General features: G+C 42.9%; 1 protein-coding gene across 1 annotated transcript in view; it reads right to left on the reverse strand.

Moving 5' to 3' along the window:
* Positions 1-256: 256 nt before the first annotated feature.
* The window catches only part of PTPRG (protein tyrosine phosphatase receptor type G), a 412,947-nt gene continuing 397,744 nt past the window's right edge, over positions 257-15,459 (reverse strand). Inside the window, exons 17-29 of the mRNA XM_075514168.1 lie at positions 14,783-14,865; positions 14,421-14,555; positions 14,054-14,188; positions 13,494-13,666; positions 12,311-12,446; positions 11,823-11,969; positions 9,889-9,982; positions 8,540-8,616; positions 7,983-8,111; positions 5,487-5,633; positions 4,536-4,678; positions 1,276-1,411; positions 257-538 (exon numbers count right to left, since the gene is read on the reverse strand). Of these exons, the coding sequence (XP_075370283.1) occupies positions 392-538; positions 1,276-1,411; positions 4,536-4,678; positions 5,487-5,633; positions 7,983-8,111; positions 8,540-8,616; positions 9,889-9,982; positions 11,823-11,969; positions 12,311-12,446; positions 13,494-13,666; positions 14,054-14,188; positions 14,421-14,555; positions 14,783-14,865 (1,682 nt within the window). The 3' untranslated portion in view covers positions 257-391. The remainder of the gene's footprint in view (positions 539-1,275; positions 1,412-4,535; positions 4,679-5,486; positions 5,634-7,982; positions 8,112-8,539; positions 8,617-9,888; positions 9,983-11,822; positions 11,970-12,310; positions 12,447-13,493; positions 13,667-14,053; positions 14,189-14,420; positions 14,556-14,782; positions 14,866-15,459) is intronic.

Consider the following 15,459-nt stretch of genomic DNA (forward strand, 5'->3'; position numbering starts at 1 on the left):
CATCTGGCCTAGCATTCAAGATTTAAGATTTGAGGGTCACTGTAGTTAGCAAAACTTCACTGCATTTAAACAAAACAGAAAAAGCGTATGTTTGTTGTCATGGAATGTCACATCAGGGCTTGTCTTGTATTAGAATATTATAGGCAGTAACACTGATCATATAGTGCAAACTAGATAAAATTGCGTTTCACTGTGTGAAATAAACAGAGGTGCAAATGCTCAGTAGGATACCATTAAGACATAAAATGGCAAAAAATAAATATCAAAACTTTTATCAGTGTAAAAAAGTAATTGGGTTATTGTATAACCTAGAGTCTGGCAAAAAAGGCCTCAAAAAAGTTCACTCAGTCTTCAGAAGTTCTACAAATTAAGTGCCTTTTCAGGTTTCCAATTAGACAAGAGACTCCATGCTTTCTGCGGGATCAGATTCGTCACTGGCCATCACAGCACCATTTTTGTCCAGTGTCATGGGACCGTTTCCATTTTCCTTAGTGCTGACCAAGCTTAGCATTGCCTTATAAAGAAACTGGTACTGTTCCTGGAAAAGAAAAGAAAAGTTATTTCAATCCTTTCAGTGTACAGAAGCGAGTGGCACTTAAATTTGGCATTTCCAGGGAAGGTAACGCATGCTCATTACTAGACATATACGTATAGCAAAGAAAAAGACTTAGAGAGCAATTACCTCTGTTAATCTAGTTTAACCTTGTCAACCCAAAATTCCAGTTTTGGGTAGATTATATTATTCCTGATATATTATTAAACACTACAGGAGGGCAGGACAATACCCGAGCCCACAGCTCAGCGCCAGGTCGTTCCCTTGTACCGGCAGAGCCACGCACACCGAGACAAGGGTGCTGCTCTCGCTGCACACCGAGCGAAGAGCCCCTCTGTTGAAGCTTTATCTCCCTGCAGCTCTACCTGCCCTGCTGCATCCCTTCAGATCACAACGTGCCAGGTTTAAATAAGCACAGCTTAACTTACAGGTCTGGCAGGGGGATGATGACAAGCTGAAAGGTCCTTCTCTGCTAGGGCTGCCTGTGCAGTGGCCCCCTAACTGTATGACAAATAAGCTTAACTGCAAATCAGAGACTTACAGTGTGGGTTTGAGGTTTATAAAAAAATGACAACTATACAAAAAAAGCCCAGATGCAAATTCAGCTTGGTAGCAGATGCAGTAGGGCTTGATAACGTACAGAATGTGTGTTTTAGTTCATGCTTTTGGTCTCAGATGAAAACCTTGTAAACCATCCATTTATATTCCATTTAAAGACTTACAATGTCTGTAAATACTCCAGGCCGCATAAGATTTATCATCTTTGCCACCTGGAAAACATCGACAGCATTTTCATTCTCCAGCTGCTGGGACAGAGTGGTAAGGGCACAGAGCGTTCCCGCTGACACAGCTCCATACCTGAAAAACCACACCAAAACGATAAGATACTCAGAAACATACCTGGGCACCCACACAGAGCCATGAAAATGTCGATATAGTCTTATTTGATTACTGTAGTTCATCTTTGTATCTATTAAATGCTTGTTTTATACTGGCTAATTTTTAGTCATTTTAATTTAGAGAAGAAATTTGATGGTACACCAGTCATCTCAGGATATCTGCAGTATTCAATACAAAGAACTGTACCAGCAGAAGAACATGAGCCATTTAAAAGTACCCAGCCTGCAGAGTATAACACTGAAATCCACATGCCACATGTACTGAAAGCATCTGCATTATAGCTGAGCGTATTTTAAATTCATTAGTGGGAGCTCAAGCAAAACATAAACGATTAGAAAGAAATGAGACTTTGCCTCTTCCTCCACATCTGACAATTACAGAAAACTAACACGGATATGAGGTGCTCACAAGTAAATGGGGCACATCTCAAAGTCTTCCTTAGGTCTGATTCATTGGCAAAAGGCAACATCCCTGAGTTGGGCACCCCAGAGACATTACAGATTCTGAAGAGTTGAGCTGTGCTGTCATTTAATAAGAACCCGAGCAACGGTTATTCGTCAGGAGCATGAATCAATGTGTCCTTGAGATACCAGTCAGGTAGAAATCTTACTGCTGCTAAATCTGTGGGTGTACTTGAATCATGCGTGCAGTTGCAGGACATGGGATAGAGGATCCTAAGCGCCGGGGGCTCATAACTGCTCCTGAGGAGCCTCAACCGTCCTCTGCTCTCCCAGTACACAGGAGACTGCAGTTCTGTCCCGGCTTTGCTATGGGTTTGCTCCGTGACTTTGAGAAAGTCTGTGTCTAAATGTCCCCACCTGTAAAAGGGGACATTCGTGCCGACTTGCTCCGTAAACCGTTTGGAGAGCTGTACATGGAAGCTTAAATAATCGGCAAGTGCTGCAATGCCATCTGGTATCATAAGATTAACACTAGGATTTTTTACAACATTCCTGTGGAAATCAAGACATATGCTGACTTAATTTCGTATGATTTTTGCAAACTCATTTTGCCTAGAAATGGGAAACAGAAATCAGATCACAATAGATCTGCTATATTTGATGAAAAGTCTACAGAAGAAGAAACAGAGCTTCTGCAGAACTATATAGATGGCTGTGACTGATCATCTACAGGGACTGTGGACAAAGTGGCCAATGCTTGTGCCTGGTGAGACACAACTAAATGCCTCTGAGGGTCTAACGGCCTCATTTTTACTTGGGCTGATAACCTCCAGCTCCCAACAATCTGAAGGCTTTTCTCACAGAAAATTATGCAGCAAATCTTTATCTAGTTGCCTACATATGGGCAGTTATATTTAAAAATCTTGACAACCATCTTGAGTTGGAATTTCTGAACTTCTTTGAAATGTTGTTATCAAGTTCATCCCACCACGTACCTCCTAAATACCACATGTATTTAGTATCTGCAAATTCATATATTTGGAATTAATCTGCAGTTGTAATTATTAGTGGATTATGTGATATAGTTGTTGCATGTAGTAAAGGGAAATTTTCATTTTCAGCTACATTTGCTTAGGCTCCAATGAAAAGCAGAATCCACATTATGTATTAAGCATAAAAATAAAATCATTGAATATGACAAATAAACCAAAAAAGCAATTTACAGAAAGAATGACTCAGCACTGTTAGGAATGCGATTTTGATTTTTTTTTTTTTTTGGTCTAGCATGAAATGCCCAAATCAATAATGGTTCTAATTTTGTAAAACATAATCTTAAATACTGCAAGAGTAGCAAAACCTCACTTCAGACTACCCAAAGCATGAATATTAAAACTAGCCGAGAATTAATCAGTGCTGGCAAAAGGCAACAGAGCTTACACTGTACATTAGCAAGGCAAGAGGTGGTGGGAGAAAAACTACTTGCTGCAGCCCAAGGCACTATTTGCAGGAGTCTATTGGGAAAAACCTGTTGCAGCAGCAACACACCCACATAAAGTGAAAGCTCTTTCAGCAGCGGCAGATACCAGCATGCAATTGCACATCAGCACAAAGGCTGATCTGACCACTGAAATACCAGAGTATGGGAATAACGTTTTTGCACAAAAGGTGAAGATTTCCAAGACTTTCCCCCTAACTCTGTTTTGTAGCAATGACAAAAGGTCTGATGGACTCCGGTGCGGGGGCGTTGCAGGTATAGCAGTTGTTTATGCTGGCTTGGTGTTCGCTCTAAGGGAAACTCAAGCAGTGTCAGCAATTGGGCTTCCTTGGGATTTTAACGGCAGAATGACTCCGGGAAGCGCTCTGCCCACCAGGAAACACTCCCTCCAAAGACATCCTGTTAGACCCGGGCTCCAGCTTCACTATAATGGTATTTTGCAGCTCCGCAATGTGTGCAAAGTAATAATATGCAATGCAATATTTAGCACCCTTTATAATTGGGCATTCAAGCATAGCTGGCAAGACAATGCTCACCACTGCACTACAAAAGAGACAAGTGTTGGGGCATGCTGGTCCTGTGTTAGTGGGCTCCCTCCCTCCCACTTGGCACCATATGGGCTCCTTGGAGTGTTTTTGGGGAAGCAGAAGGAGGAAAAATAAATCTGCTCTCAGAAAACCTGGGCCCTTTGTCACAAGATACTTCTGCTGCTCGTCCTGAGACACAGCTGAGCCGAGCTTGTTCTGTCTTACATGGCACATTAAAGCTGAGCTGCTAGCCAGGAGCTCAGGGCTGTTTTGAAACTGGTTTCCATAAGCCCGTATTGGGCTGCTCAGAGCCTTATCTAAACCAGGGCTCTGCTGGGTTCTGAAACAGGTTGTAGGATTTGTTTGGGATAATTCCAGGTGCAGAAGAACCCCAAATGATTACAAAGCAAACACAGCTTCACTTTCTGAGTCCACCTAAGACTACAACCAACATAAAAACGACACTAAGCAAAATGTATTTGGCCTCAGTTGCTAACTGAACCCTCATCCCTGGAAGTTTAAATATTCTGATCCTGTTCCCAAGACCGCTAAACCCCATCCACTCCATGCAAGAATGGACATCAATCCTAACAAGTGTCCTGTAGCTGAGTAACTCCTTGTACAACCTGCACATAAATGGGAGAAAAGAGATGACATACTCATCATGAACTATGGTGGGGCCATCTCTTGTTAAGGCCTCTTCCTTGATTACATTGATAAGTTCAAAGGTACTGCTTATGGGAGCGTCTGGGTTTGGCCATTTAGGACACTGAAAGTGGCGGACTTCCAGAACGTAGTCATCCTGCAATGAAAAACCAGCCTGGGCATTAGCTACTTTAGTTTCATATTTATCCACTCCAGGTAGAAAGAGGGAAGAGCCTCACTACAAACTGAAGAGATACTTTCTTCCTCCAAAGAGTTTATATAGAATGAAGAAGACAGACGCACAGCTCTAGCATCTCTGTAATAGTGAATGTGCTAAAATAATGCAACTTTAACAAAATGTTTAACTGATACATTTTGTATTTGAGTTGAGGGCTTATATCCATATAAACCTTCTCTCAGAGCCCTTACAGCTCAAAAGCCAAACAAGAGAAGAGCAACCAAGGAATTCAAATTTAAAAGGGCTTGCAACCTAATGTTTTGCTGCAAAATCCAGCTGCAATCCTGGTAGCAAACTAGAGGCAGGTTTATAGCTCAAAAGAAACGTGCTTAAGTAAAACCCCTTAATTAAGACCCCCAAACAATTAAACTATAAATGCTGAATTTTATAAGCAGAAATAGGACAATAAATCTTGGTGTACTTTACAAAGTACAATTCAATCTACTTGTATGATTTCAAAATGAAAACCCAATGTCTTCACTTTCAAGTAAGACAATCAACTAATACTATGGTCTCACTAGCTAGAGGAATCTACCTGGAAGTAGAAGATGTGAGAGGGAGAAGGAGCCCATGAGAATACCCTTCCCCTGTGAGCAACCTGCATGCACATGCATTTACAAGTAAATCCTTTTCAAAACGGTTTCTGAACATTTCTTCTTCCACTTTTAAATGACATCAATAACATTTTGGGGAAAAGCCAAGACCCACATTTGGAGTTTTATTTTACCTGGGTAGCTTCAAGGATAAAGTCATGGATGATAATTTGCTCTTCGTTAGAGAGGCACAGTCTGTCTTTGCTGATAAGGGTCACAGTAAAGGCCTCACAGTTCATGGATTCCTCGCGACTTGGCCAGTACACAAACTCATCTTCTGCCTGGAAGAATGAAACAACACACTACTGCAGCCTTTCGCATACCTTGTGTATGACTGAAAAATCCAGTGGATCAAAAAATTGGTTTGATAGAGATGATCGGGAGCTGACCTTTAAAAAACATTTCTGTCTAAAACAGATTCACTATTACAGTAGGCAGTAAGCCTGCCAGATCCTTCCTTTGTGTGTCCAAACAGGTAATGTCTGCTTTTTAATTGGTTTCATAGGGAAATGGTTATCTTAGCTCACTCATACTTAACCTTTGTATTGTATCCCAGGCTTTATTACCTCCTGCCTACATGTTTCCTGCCTAGTTTTGCATGAAAGTCAGATATCTGTTTAGAAAAAAACTCATTGACCTTTAAAAATTAATTGCTTATTATTTTTAATTTGTATTTATTGTGGCCTAATCCAAAACTCAAGGGTATCAATAGAAGGTCTACGGATCAGGTCTAGGTAGAAGACTGATAGATACTTATGTAGGGTTGAATTTTTAGGAGCAAGAGGAGGAGTGAGGAGAAAGCAAGAAACCCAAATATTCTTAGCCTTGAAAAAACCACTGGCTTAACTTAATGCAAATCCTCCAGCAAAACTCCTCTACTGAAGGGACACTATAAAATCTCAGTGAGACTGTGAATGGTGGAAGAAGCTCAGTGCTGAAGTAGCCTAACTGACAGGGTGTAGATAAAATATTGTCAAAACTGTTCTTTAAAAAATAACTGTGCATTCCTAATTCACTGCAGAGAAAAGAAATTAGGCTCTGTCATCACATACAGCGAAGCTTATTTCTCCTCCTGGCTTCAGGGATCTATTGTCCCTGCAGCTTAAGCACAGAAGCTACCCTGTCAGCATGCACGGCACTGCACGCCTGCGTCTCTGAACAACCCGTGTTTTACTCATGAGAAAACATGAGCTACGAGCCCACTTGATCCTGCTGCGGCCGGGAGCATGTCTCTAAAACCAGGCTTATTTCTGTGGGCTTGGAGCCTTGATGCACATGATGTACAAGATACTGGTGAGATTTGGGCCTTAAGTATTTATTCTGAAAATGGGACTTAGGGTCCCAAGTCCTCTGGGTGCTTTGAAAATTCTGCCTTCAGTGTGCAGAGATGCCAGCAAGCAGTGTAATATTGCTGAACGCTGGGGAAGTGACCTGTCCTGCCAGGTGACAGATCCTCGTGCAGCAGTACTGTGCATTATAATCTTGTCCTTTGGCATTACACGTTCAGCACCTTGACACAGTCTCAGTCCCGTGCCAGCCCTCCTTGCTAGCCAACAACCCACACCAAACACTGAGCCAAGACATGGATGCTACTGCCCTCGTCCAGCCTCGCCCTGGGAATGGTGAAGGTGAAAGCAGGGACCAGGCATCCTTGCAAAGGATGTGGCTGAGTCCAGTGTTCCTCCTTTACACTTTAATCACTATTGTTCTGCAGAGCTATTTCATGTACTTGTAAAGACAAGATCAGCCTCTTCATTTCCACCTGACACACTTTCATTTCATTAGTGCTTTCCGATTTGATCGGATTTCTCTGAATGCTCTTCGCCTTGCAGCGCCTGCAATCCCTTTCATCGTGCCGCACACAGGAAGCGTATCGACTGCTGCCTCTTTAGCAGCCCCTCGTGACTGCTATTTTCCTGCTGTAATGAAGGTGGTTTCTCTCCCACTCTCAGCTACAATCGTCTATTCACCTCAGTGATGCGTGCATGAAAAAACGAACTGTTTAGTTCTTAATCCTTTTCAGCGCACCCTCTTGAGACGTGCTAGTAAATCTGGAAGTAGGGATTAGCACTTCACCTGTGTCTCCTTCTCTCTCTGTCTCTTTATTTCCACTTAAATTAACATACATGTTTGCTTTTTACTTTCATAAAAAATAGCATTTGTAACCTTCCATAGCCGTAGTCTTGCATGGCCTGAGCCTTAAGCCCCCTGGGCAAATAAGCAACTATCCTACTGTCCCTGCGTCGTATTTCTGCTCCTCTCAAAGTCCTTACCCATGGCCCTGGTCACCCAGTAACCTCAGTGCCTTGCATCCCACCAGCCAGGCAGCCCTCAGGGACTTCGCAGAGGTTGTCATCACTGGTGTGCTGCCTGTGAGCACTGTGGTCCATCCAGCTCAAGATGTCTTTCCCAGGAGTGAGGGCAGAAGGAGAGAGCAAAAAAACGTGCCCCACATCTCGGAACTTGTCTTTTTGTAACAAGCTTATGGCAAAGTTTGAGAAGGTGGCTCGAAAATCGGCTTTGCTTTCAACCAGAAAATAGCCGTAGCATGCAACTAAGTGACCCTACGCTGGTGCCCAGCTGGGCTAAGTGACTGCGCTGCCGCGCAGGGAGGGACACGTTTAACTCACCAGGCTCTGGTTGTCCGGCAGCATGACGATGATCTGTGCATTGTGATCCCAGATCATTCGCCAGAAATCTTTAGTCGTATGTGGCAGTGGATGTTGGGTTATGATGAACTCGTTACTCCTGTAGTAGCCCTTTTGCAGCAAAACAAACCACGCAGTTACTTACTGCCTTCAATACTTTTAAAGCATTATTTTCATCTTTGGGGACACATAATGACCTTATTTCATTTTATTCCACAATATTTTCACACAGACTATAATTTTATAACTCCATTTCCATTCTGCAGAGTCCCTGTTGTTTTCCTTTACTCTAAATCCCAGTATTTATTTGACTGTATCTCATGGAAATACACATTCCATCTAAATGCATCTTGTATTTAATTTTTTTAGGCAACAATCTTTAATAAAACACAGTTAATAGCTTTACATTATGGGGAAGGTGTTAAAATCTCATCTGTTAATACACAGCCATTACAGACAGAATTAAGACAATTATAGGCATCTGGTATTTAGCACCTTAGAATTGATTTTACTTTGTAATTAGGTGTTGGCTTCCTCACCATGATATAAGAGGCATTAATGTAATCTGTTCCCTTCATTCCAGGCAGCGGTGCCAAGCCCACTCTAGCACGCTCAGCTATAAGATTAAAAAAAACAGAGAGGGGAAAAAAAAAAAGATCAAAGTCTGGTCATGGCACAATGCAGAAAGTAAGAATTTCTCAGACGTTAACAAACCAAACACTGTGCAGCTCCCATCTCCCGCAGGAGCAGGCCAGCACTTTAACTGCGTTAAAGCATTGCCTGCTAACACAGGATATAAAAGAGAATGTTGCACAATATTCCCACAAGGACAAAGTAATTTCAGGAATCAAATTTTACTATAGCAAAGATTTTCACAGCAGGCTGAATTACCAAATAACAGTATATGCAGTGATAACAGGGGATTTCAGGTAATTCTTGACTGTAGCATTCCATTTGTCTCCAGCAGCACACAAACCCAGCTGATTTATTTTGTTTTCCCTACCACTGCGTAGCACTACCATCACTCACTCCTCTCAGCTGGAGGGTGAGAGAACCTCCAGAGACAAACCCCTTCCGTAACGGGTAACCACCCAGAAGCGCGTGTGTGTTCTTCAGCAGATCTACGCTTCTCCGTGTTTGAGGGCTGGGTTCAACAACATCCTCAAACCAACTGACAGGCCCCAAGCGCCCAACTGAAACCACTGCAGCTACGTGACGCAAAGGGCAAAGTCATAGCGACTATTTCTGCCCTGTTCACATCTGTTTCTAAGATCTATCCTGAGGACTTCCCTTTTTATTAACAAACTTCATGATGGACCGTATCTGTGCCATTATTGCTTTGTGCCAGCTATCATCTGTCCTGTATGTCCTGTACTCTGGGTAATGTGATGGGAGTGATGTGCCCATGCTTGGTCTGGTGCAAACTCATACTGCTTGGCAACCACGCACAGATTCCATATTAATGACTGTGAAACTGTGTCCTCGGGCACTAAATACCCTCAAATCTGGGGAAGGCTCACACACAGAATTGAGTGTAGTAGCTGAATTACAAACAACTTGTGCCAATCACACCGGGAGATCTCACCTGAGCTGGGAGTGGTATCAAAGTAATTCTCTCAGTATTCCATACATTTATCCCCTACCTAATTATTCAAATTCTTAAGTACTTCAAATTAACATTTCACTTGGCGAGTATATCTGGCTGACACTGTAACTATTTTCTTTTGTTCAGTTTCATCAGGATAATTCTGAAAGACAAGACAGCTGGGTCTGAACAAAAGATTACATTTCTCCTTCCTAGTGGCTATGCCTTTTCATGCATAACACCGGGAGAATTCAGTACAAAAAGTTATGCTAGGCAGTAATCAAACCGAAGATGTGATCTTACACGGCACGACTGATGAGTTCCTGTTCTTCTCTTTGTTGCAGTCTTTCTGAGCACTGAAGCATTCCACATATTTTGCATTACACTGTGTAACCAGCTGAAAGAGAATAAAGTAGTAAGTCAGTCCTCACAGCACTCTAAATGAAGAGAGGAGGTTTCTTTGCCAACTCCTGCGAAGATGCATCAGTAGAAGAATAAACTGCATTGTTAAACTTGTTTGAAGTACTCAAGATGCCAATGGAAATCATCCTTTTCATACAACATGTTTAATGGATAAAAAGACCTCTGCAGCTCTCAGCTTCGAAACATCCTGAAAATGAAGTTCCATCAAAATGTATTTTCACAGAACACTACATTTAGTTATCTTTAAGAATATATTTCAAAGACTTGCAGATATATTCAGTCAGAAGCAGGTCTCAAGGAAGAAAAGCTAGCAAAATAAAACAACAACAAAACTTTAATGTTTTCTTCTAAAATAAAAGCTGTTTCGTTCCTGCAGGATGTCTTTTTCTGCCAGGCCTTTGGGGAACCCACCATGCTGGCATCTGAGATCCGAGGCCGTGGTTACATTCTCTGGTCTGCCAGCTTCATTCTGGGCTGCTTGTGAGGCACAAAGAAAAGTCAGGGAGGCAGATTTGTATTTGAGTGTTCCCCCAGCATATGGGGAAACGCTACCAGAGCAAAGAGGGTAAAGGTGGCTTTTTCATCTCCTGCACTAGCAACTCATTACTCAGCATAATTTTACTCTTAGATGGTTGAATGTAAACTCCTGTACCAGGGCATGAGCACAAGTTATTTTCTGCTGGCTCTGTGGTAGCAGCAGAAATGAGAGAAAGATTTAATAATTGCTGCTGGTCACGTCCCAGTTTCAAATGCACTCTAAACAAGATAGCACTCAACTCATCTACGTACTGGCATAAGCCCCATTACAAGTTATGGGGTTTCTAAATACCTGTGCAACGTTGGCAGAGAAAGTAATTTCTGAAAATGGCACTTAAGTTTTTGAAATTTTGCCATGAGTCATCAGAAAACATCTTTAGACATATAATTTAGTATTGTTTGTAAAAGTGCAACACTTCTTTTTAATAAGAAATCTTCTCCTCCTGCTGCATTTTGTGCGCGTGTGCGCGCACTTGCGCTTGTTTCTTTAATTTAGTAATTAAGCATCTGGAATGTCTTGACTGATGGAGAAGTAATGAGTTTTCTACAAGTGAATTCAGAGAAGAGCCTGTTCATTTTTTGAATAGCTTGGCACCTGGTATAATTTAACAGTTTCAGTTCCTTAGGTAGTTATTAACTGAGTGAGTTTAGCTGTGAAAACAGATGTCACGTATAATCTTCTTATGATACATAGTCTCACAAAATATTTTTAAATGCATTCACATAAAATGCAATCAGAAAATCTTAGGTTTCAAATAGGAGATCTGGGCAAAAAAAAATTTCCTTTGGCCAGGATGAAAGCAGCTATAACATAGCAGGGAAAAGCAGCAAATGTAGTTATTAGCAATGAGAAAGGCATATTGTGTTTCCTGGTCTTAAAACATTTTTAATTCTTTATCCAGTGCTGAAATAGTAGGTGGTGCTAAGAACCTATTTTCATGTCTTTCTCCACATATGTGCACGGGAGCCACAGTTTGGAGGAAGACTTCCAGCTAAGCTAACCACAGACTCAGGAACATCCAAGCCCCCTTGGGAACAGGGAGACCGGCAGCAGACTCCAAACCAGTGCCCATGACCCTCTTCTCACCTCTGACTTCAAGAGTGTTAGCGCTGATTTCCAGCAGTGTAGCTAAGACTGTTGAGGACCAAACTTCTGAAGATGCTGTGCTAATCAAGCGTTCTGATTTAGTTCCTTATCTGTGACAACTGACAGTGAAGACAGGACATACAAAAGAGAGTAGGGAAATTAAGTCCCTCTGGATGGCAGTAAGCCTTACCTTGAACTGTTTTTCTAGTCGTGTCTTCCCTCCTATTCCAGGTATGAGGATGCTGTTAACATAACTGTGCAGCTGGTTTGCAGATACTTCAGTCTCCTTCCCAAGGATGGCTTCCAACAAGGCATCATGAATAAAAATGTACTGCTCCTAGAAAAACAACAGCATGTCACGTAGGCACTTGGAATAAACTAAACAGCTGGCTTTAACCAAGGGGTAGAGCACACTAAAGGGAAGGGTGTGCAAAACAAGCCACCCATGCAAATACTGCCAAATCCAGAATAAACATTTACAAGTGTAGCACGTACAACTAAATAAGTCAAAAGCAAAATCTGAAGTTTCTGGTCTAGAAAGAGAGAGACATTCCAGTGCAAAAAATGCCTCGTGATATATTCAGTTTTTACAGGGATGTAACTGCAAAATCCATTTTCTTTTTGATTACAACGTAAAAATGAACATGGCTTTAAATTCAACCCCACTGCAATCTTTACCTCTGTCTGGACGAGGTAGTTGCGCTGTGTCCTGATATGTTTCAGGAAACCCAGGACATTAACTGTGCTTTTGTCTTTAATCTGTTGCAGCATACTGTCTATCACAATGTAGGTACCAGTTCTGCCAACACCGGCACTACAGAAGACATAAGAAAAACCAATGTAATACAGCCAGACCACAGTAAATGTTCACAACAGCAGAACAGAACTAAGCAAATACTCCTGTTCATAGACTTTCATTTCCCTGCTAGCCCCAACCATGAAAGTTTCTAAACAAAATATTTTGGGTTTCTGGGAATTTTACCAGGTATATATTTCACAGTCTGACACTTGGCTCTCCTGTCTCCACTGCTGTTGTTACTGCTGTTGGCTAGAAGAAGCCATATAGGGATCCACCCTATGCCAAACTGCTGCCATCCCAGACCACCAAGGTTGCTCCAGGCTGCGGGGCTGCCCTGGTTGGCTTCCGTCTCGAGGTAAGGCTTAAGCTTCACAGTGGAGTTGTAATCCTGCTCTGGAAATGCAAGTGGTACCAGCACTATGGAAAGGCATAAGAGGGGGCTAATCCTGTGGAGGCAGGACTCCTTGAAGGGGAGGAGGGCGGTCCTGGGCCCAACAGAGAGGGTGGAGAGGGGAACTCTTCAGAGCTTCTCAATTCCTGCTCAGGAAGGAGCTCTAACCCCCATCATCCTCTCCTCTTCGCTATGGTGCTGTACAGCCCCCTCACACACAGTGATGAAGACCACATCCCTTAACTCATTTAAGGGAAATCCTCTGTTGACTGCAAGTGCTGGTGAATGTGAGCGTGGTTCAGTGGCAATCGCATGTCCAGGTGTCTGTCCGTTCACGTGGCTGGTTGCCAGCAGAGGTGATCCTGCCCTGCCCACGCACGGAATGGGCAGGCTACAAACAAGCTTTGCACAAGGAACTGCACAACCACATCAGTGCAATGCTCAGCAGCTCAGTATCATGACACAGGGTTTTGCTAATGCAACTGGGAAGCTTTTGCATTGGAGCTGTCTTAAGATGTAGGCAAAGCAAGCTCATGGCTACCTGCACTCCATGGGGCTGGCACACTCCTTCTGTGTTAATAAGTCAGGGCGTTTGTCTTAGCTGGCACGTAAGAGCACACGCTGTGCAGTAGGTATGCTTGCCATGAAGTAGTTAATCACACCCATCATACCTGCAGTGCACCACCACTGGTCCCATGTCCAGGGTTCTGGCTGCGGAGGATCTCCTAACGAAGGTTAGCACAGGCAGAGCGTACTCTGGCACGCCCATGTCAGGCCACTGAGTGTAGTGATACTGAATAACCGTTCTCTCGTTCTGCCGCCCTTTGGGGTTTCCCTTCTGACCCTGCGTGCAAAGTGTGCGCAGAAAGAAGAGAAAGATTAGGGAAGAGAAGCATAGAAAGATTCTCAATCCTACTGGCTTGCCCAGCTGAAAAAGTGCTGGACTCTAACAGAAGAAATCTTCTGCAGCTCTGCCTCCTGCTAGGTGGAGACAGAGTTCAAGGAAAAATACATGTGGGAACTGTGACGCCAAAGCATCAGTGAACTTCAGAAAAAGAAATACAGGCTAAACCTTTCACCAGGTTCCTTGTAATCCTGGCTTTGCTTACTTATTTCCCATCCGCCTGCTACTTCAAGTTGCCTATGCAAACGCTGAGCTTTGCTCCTGTGTGCCTTATATCCTACACAAGCCAGAAGGCATCTGGATGAGAGCAGGGAAGGCTTTACTCACTTTTTTCATCTTTGTGTTCCTGACTGTGAAGCGGCGCACAGTGTAGCAGGCATGAACGTTTGTGCTCTTCAGCGTGACGATTATGTTGCCATACTCCTCGCTGTTCTCTGACGGCCAGTACTGATCGCATTTCCTCTGAACAAAGACATAGTTGGGTGGGTTGGCTAAGGGTTTGAGCTGCTTCTTTATATTTGTGTTTAGAGTTTTTAAAAAAGTAAAATCATGGCTAGCTATGTATCCCTCTGTTACGTTAGTTATATATTATACATCAATATATATCATCCCAATCCATTTAAAAAGAAATTCTGCCCACGTGATTCTGGGAGATGGTAAGGAGCAACTGCTAACAAACTAGAAAATCTCTTACTCTTCCTTTTTCAACAAGGTTTGTGATCATGACAATGATTCCAGTATTTTGTTCCCAAATCATCCTCCAGAAATCTTCAAAGGTAGACTTTAAAGGTCCCTGGGTAGCAATGTAGGCTTTTGCTTTGTTGTAACCCTTCAAAGAAAACCATAATGCCAAGTGAGATGAAAGCAATATCATGGCAGACATATTAATATTTTAAAGGTAACAAAGAAAGGCGCCTTTCTCATTCAGAATAGCAAGGAATTTGTAGCAAAATTATCAGGTGAAGTTGGAAAACACGACCACTTCACAAGTGGCAATACTTCCTCCTTGTGGAAGGAATCAGAGTTAGAGAAGAAAAAACAATTCAAGCTACTTACATCGACATAATTAGCATTAATGTAGTCACTGTGCTTAGAATCTTTTCCTGGTAAAGGCCTTAGCTTCACCCTGCTGTGATCATCTGCAGGATGAAAAACAGAACAGAGAAGCATTAAGGAAACACAGTGCAGAACTGCAGGTAACCATCCCATTTCCTAGGTATTGAAGTAGCCCTTATTAATACACAGAAGAAATTGGCCTTGGATTGGAGTCAAGGGGGAGGTGGGAGTACCCGTTCTTGGTCATCTGCTCATGGTAGCAGGTCCTCAGGCTTCACATCCCTTAAAGTACGTGGTTCGTGCTGGGACAGCTGCTCTTTAAAGGGCACTGGAGCCTCAGGAGCACGATCTCTAGGATCATCCACATCACACAGTGTAGTGCGATTCAAAGAGCCAGGGCACCCCACAGGGCTGCGTAACACCACGCAGAGACACCGGCTCAGCTCTCGCAGGCAGTGAAGCTGCCTTTGCTTGGCTCAGTGTCTGAGCTCATTATCCTCCACTCGGTGCTGGGCTCAGACAGCTCTGCGGGCTCTGGGAGCTGAGTGAATGTCCTCGCTCCTTCACCACCCTCATCACACTAAGAGGATAGACTTTAGGTCATGCTCTTTAGCTTCTCTTTTTGTTCCACCCAAACGCTCGACTTTGGCTTAAATCAGAAAAAAGTTACAGTCCTT

Source organism: Mycteria americana, chromosome 11, assembly GCF_035582795.1.
Source record: "Mycteria americana isolate JAX WOST 10 ecotype Jacksonville Zoo and Gardens chromosome 11, USCA_MyAme_1.0, whole genome shotgun sequence".
Lineage (NCBI taxonomy): Eukaryota > Metazoa > Chordata > Aves > Ciconiiformes > Ciconiidae > Mycteria > Mycteria americana.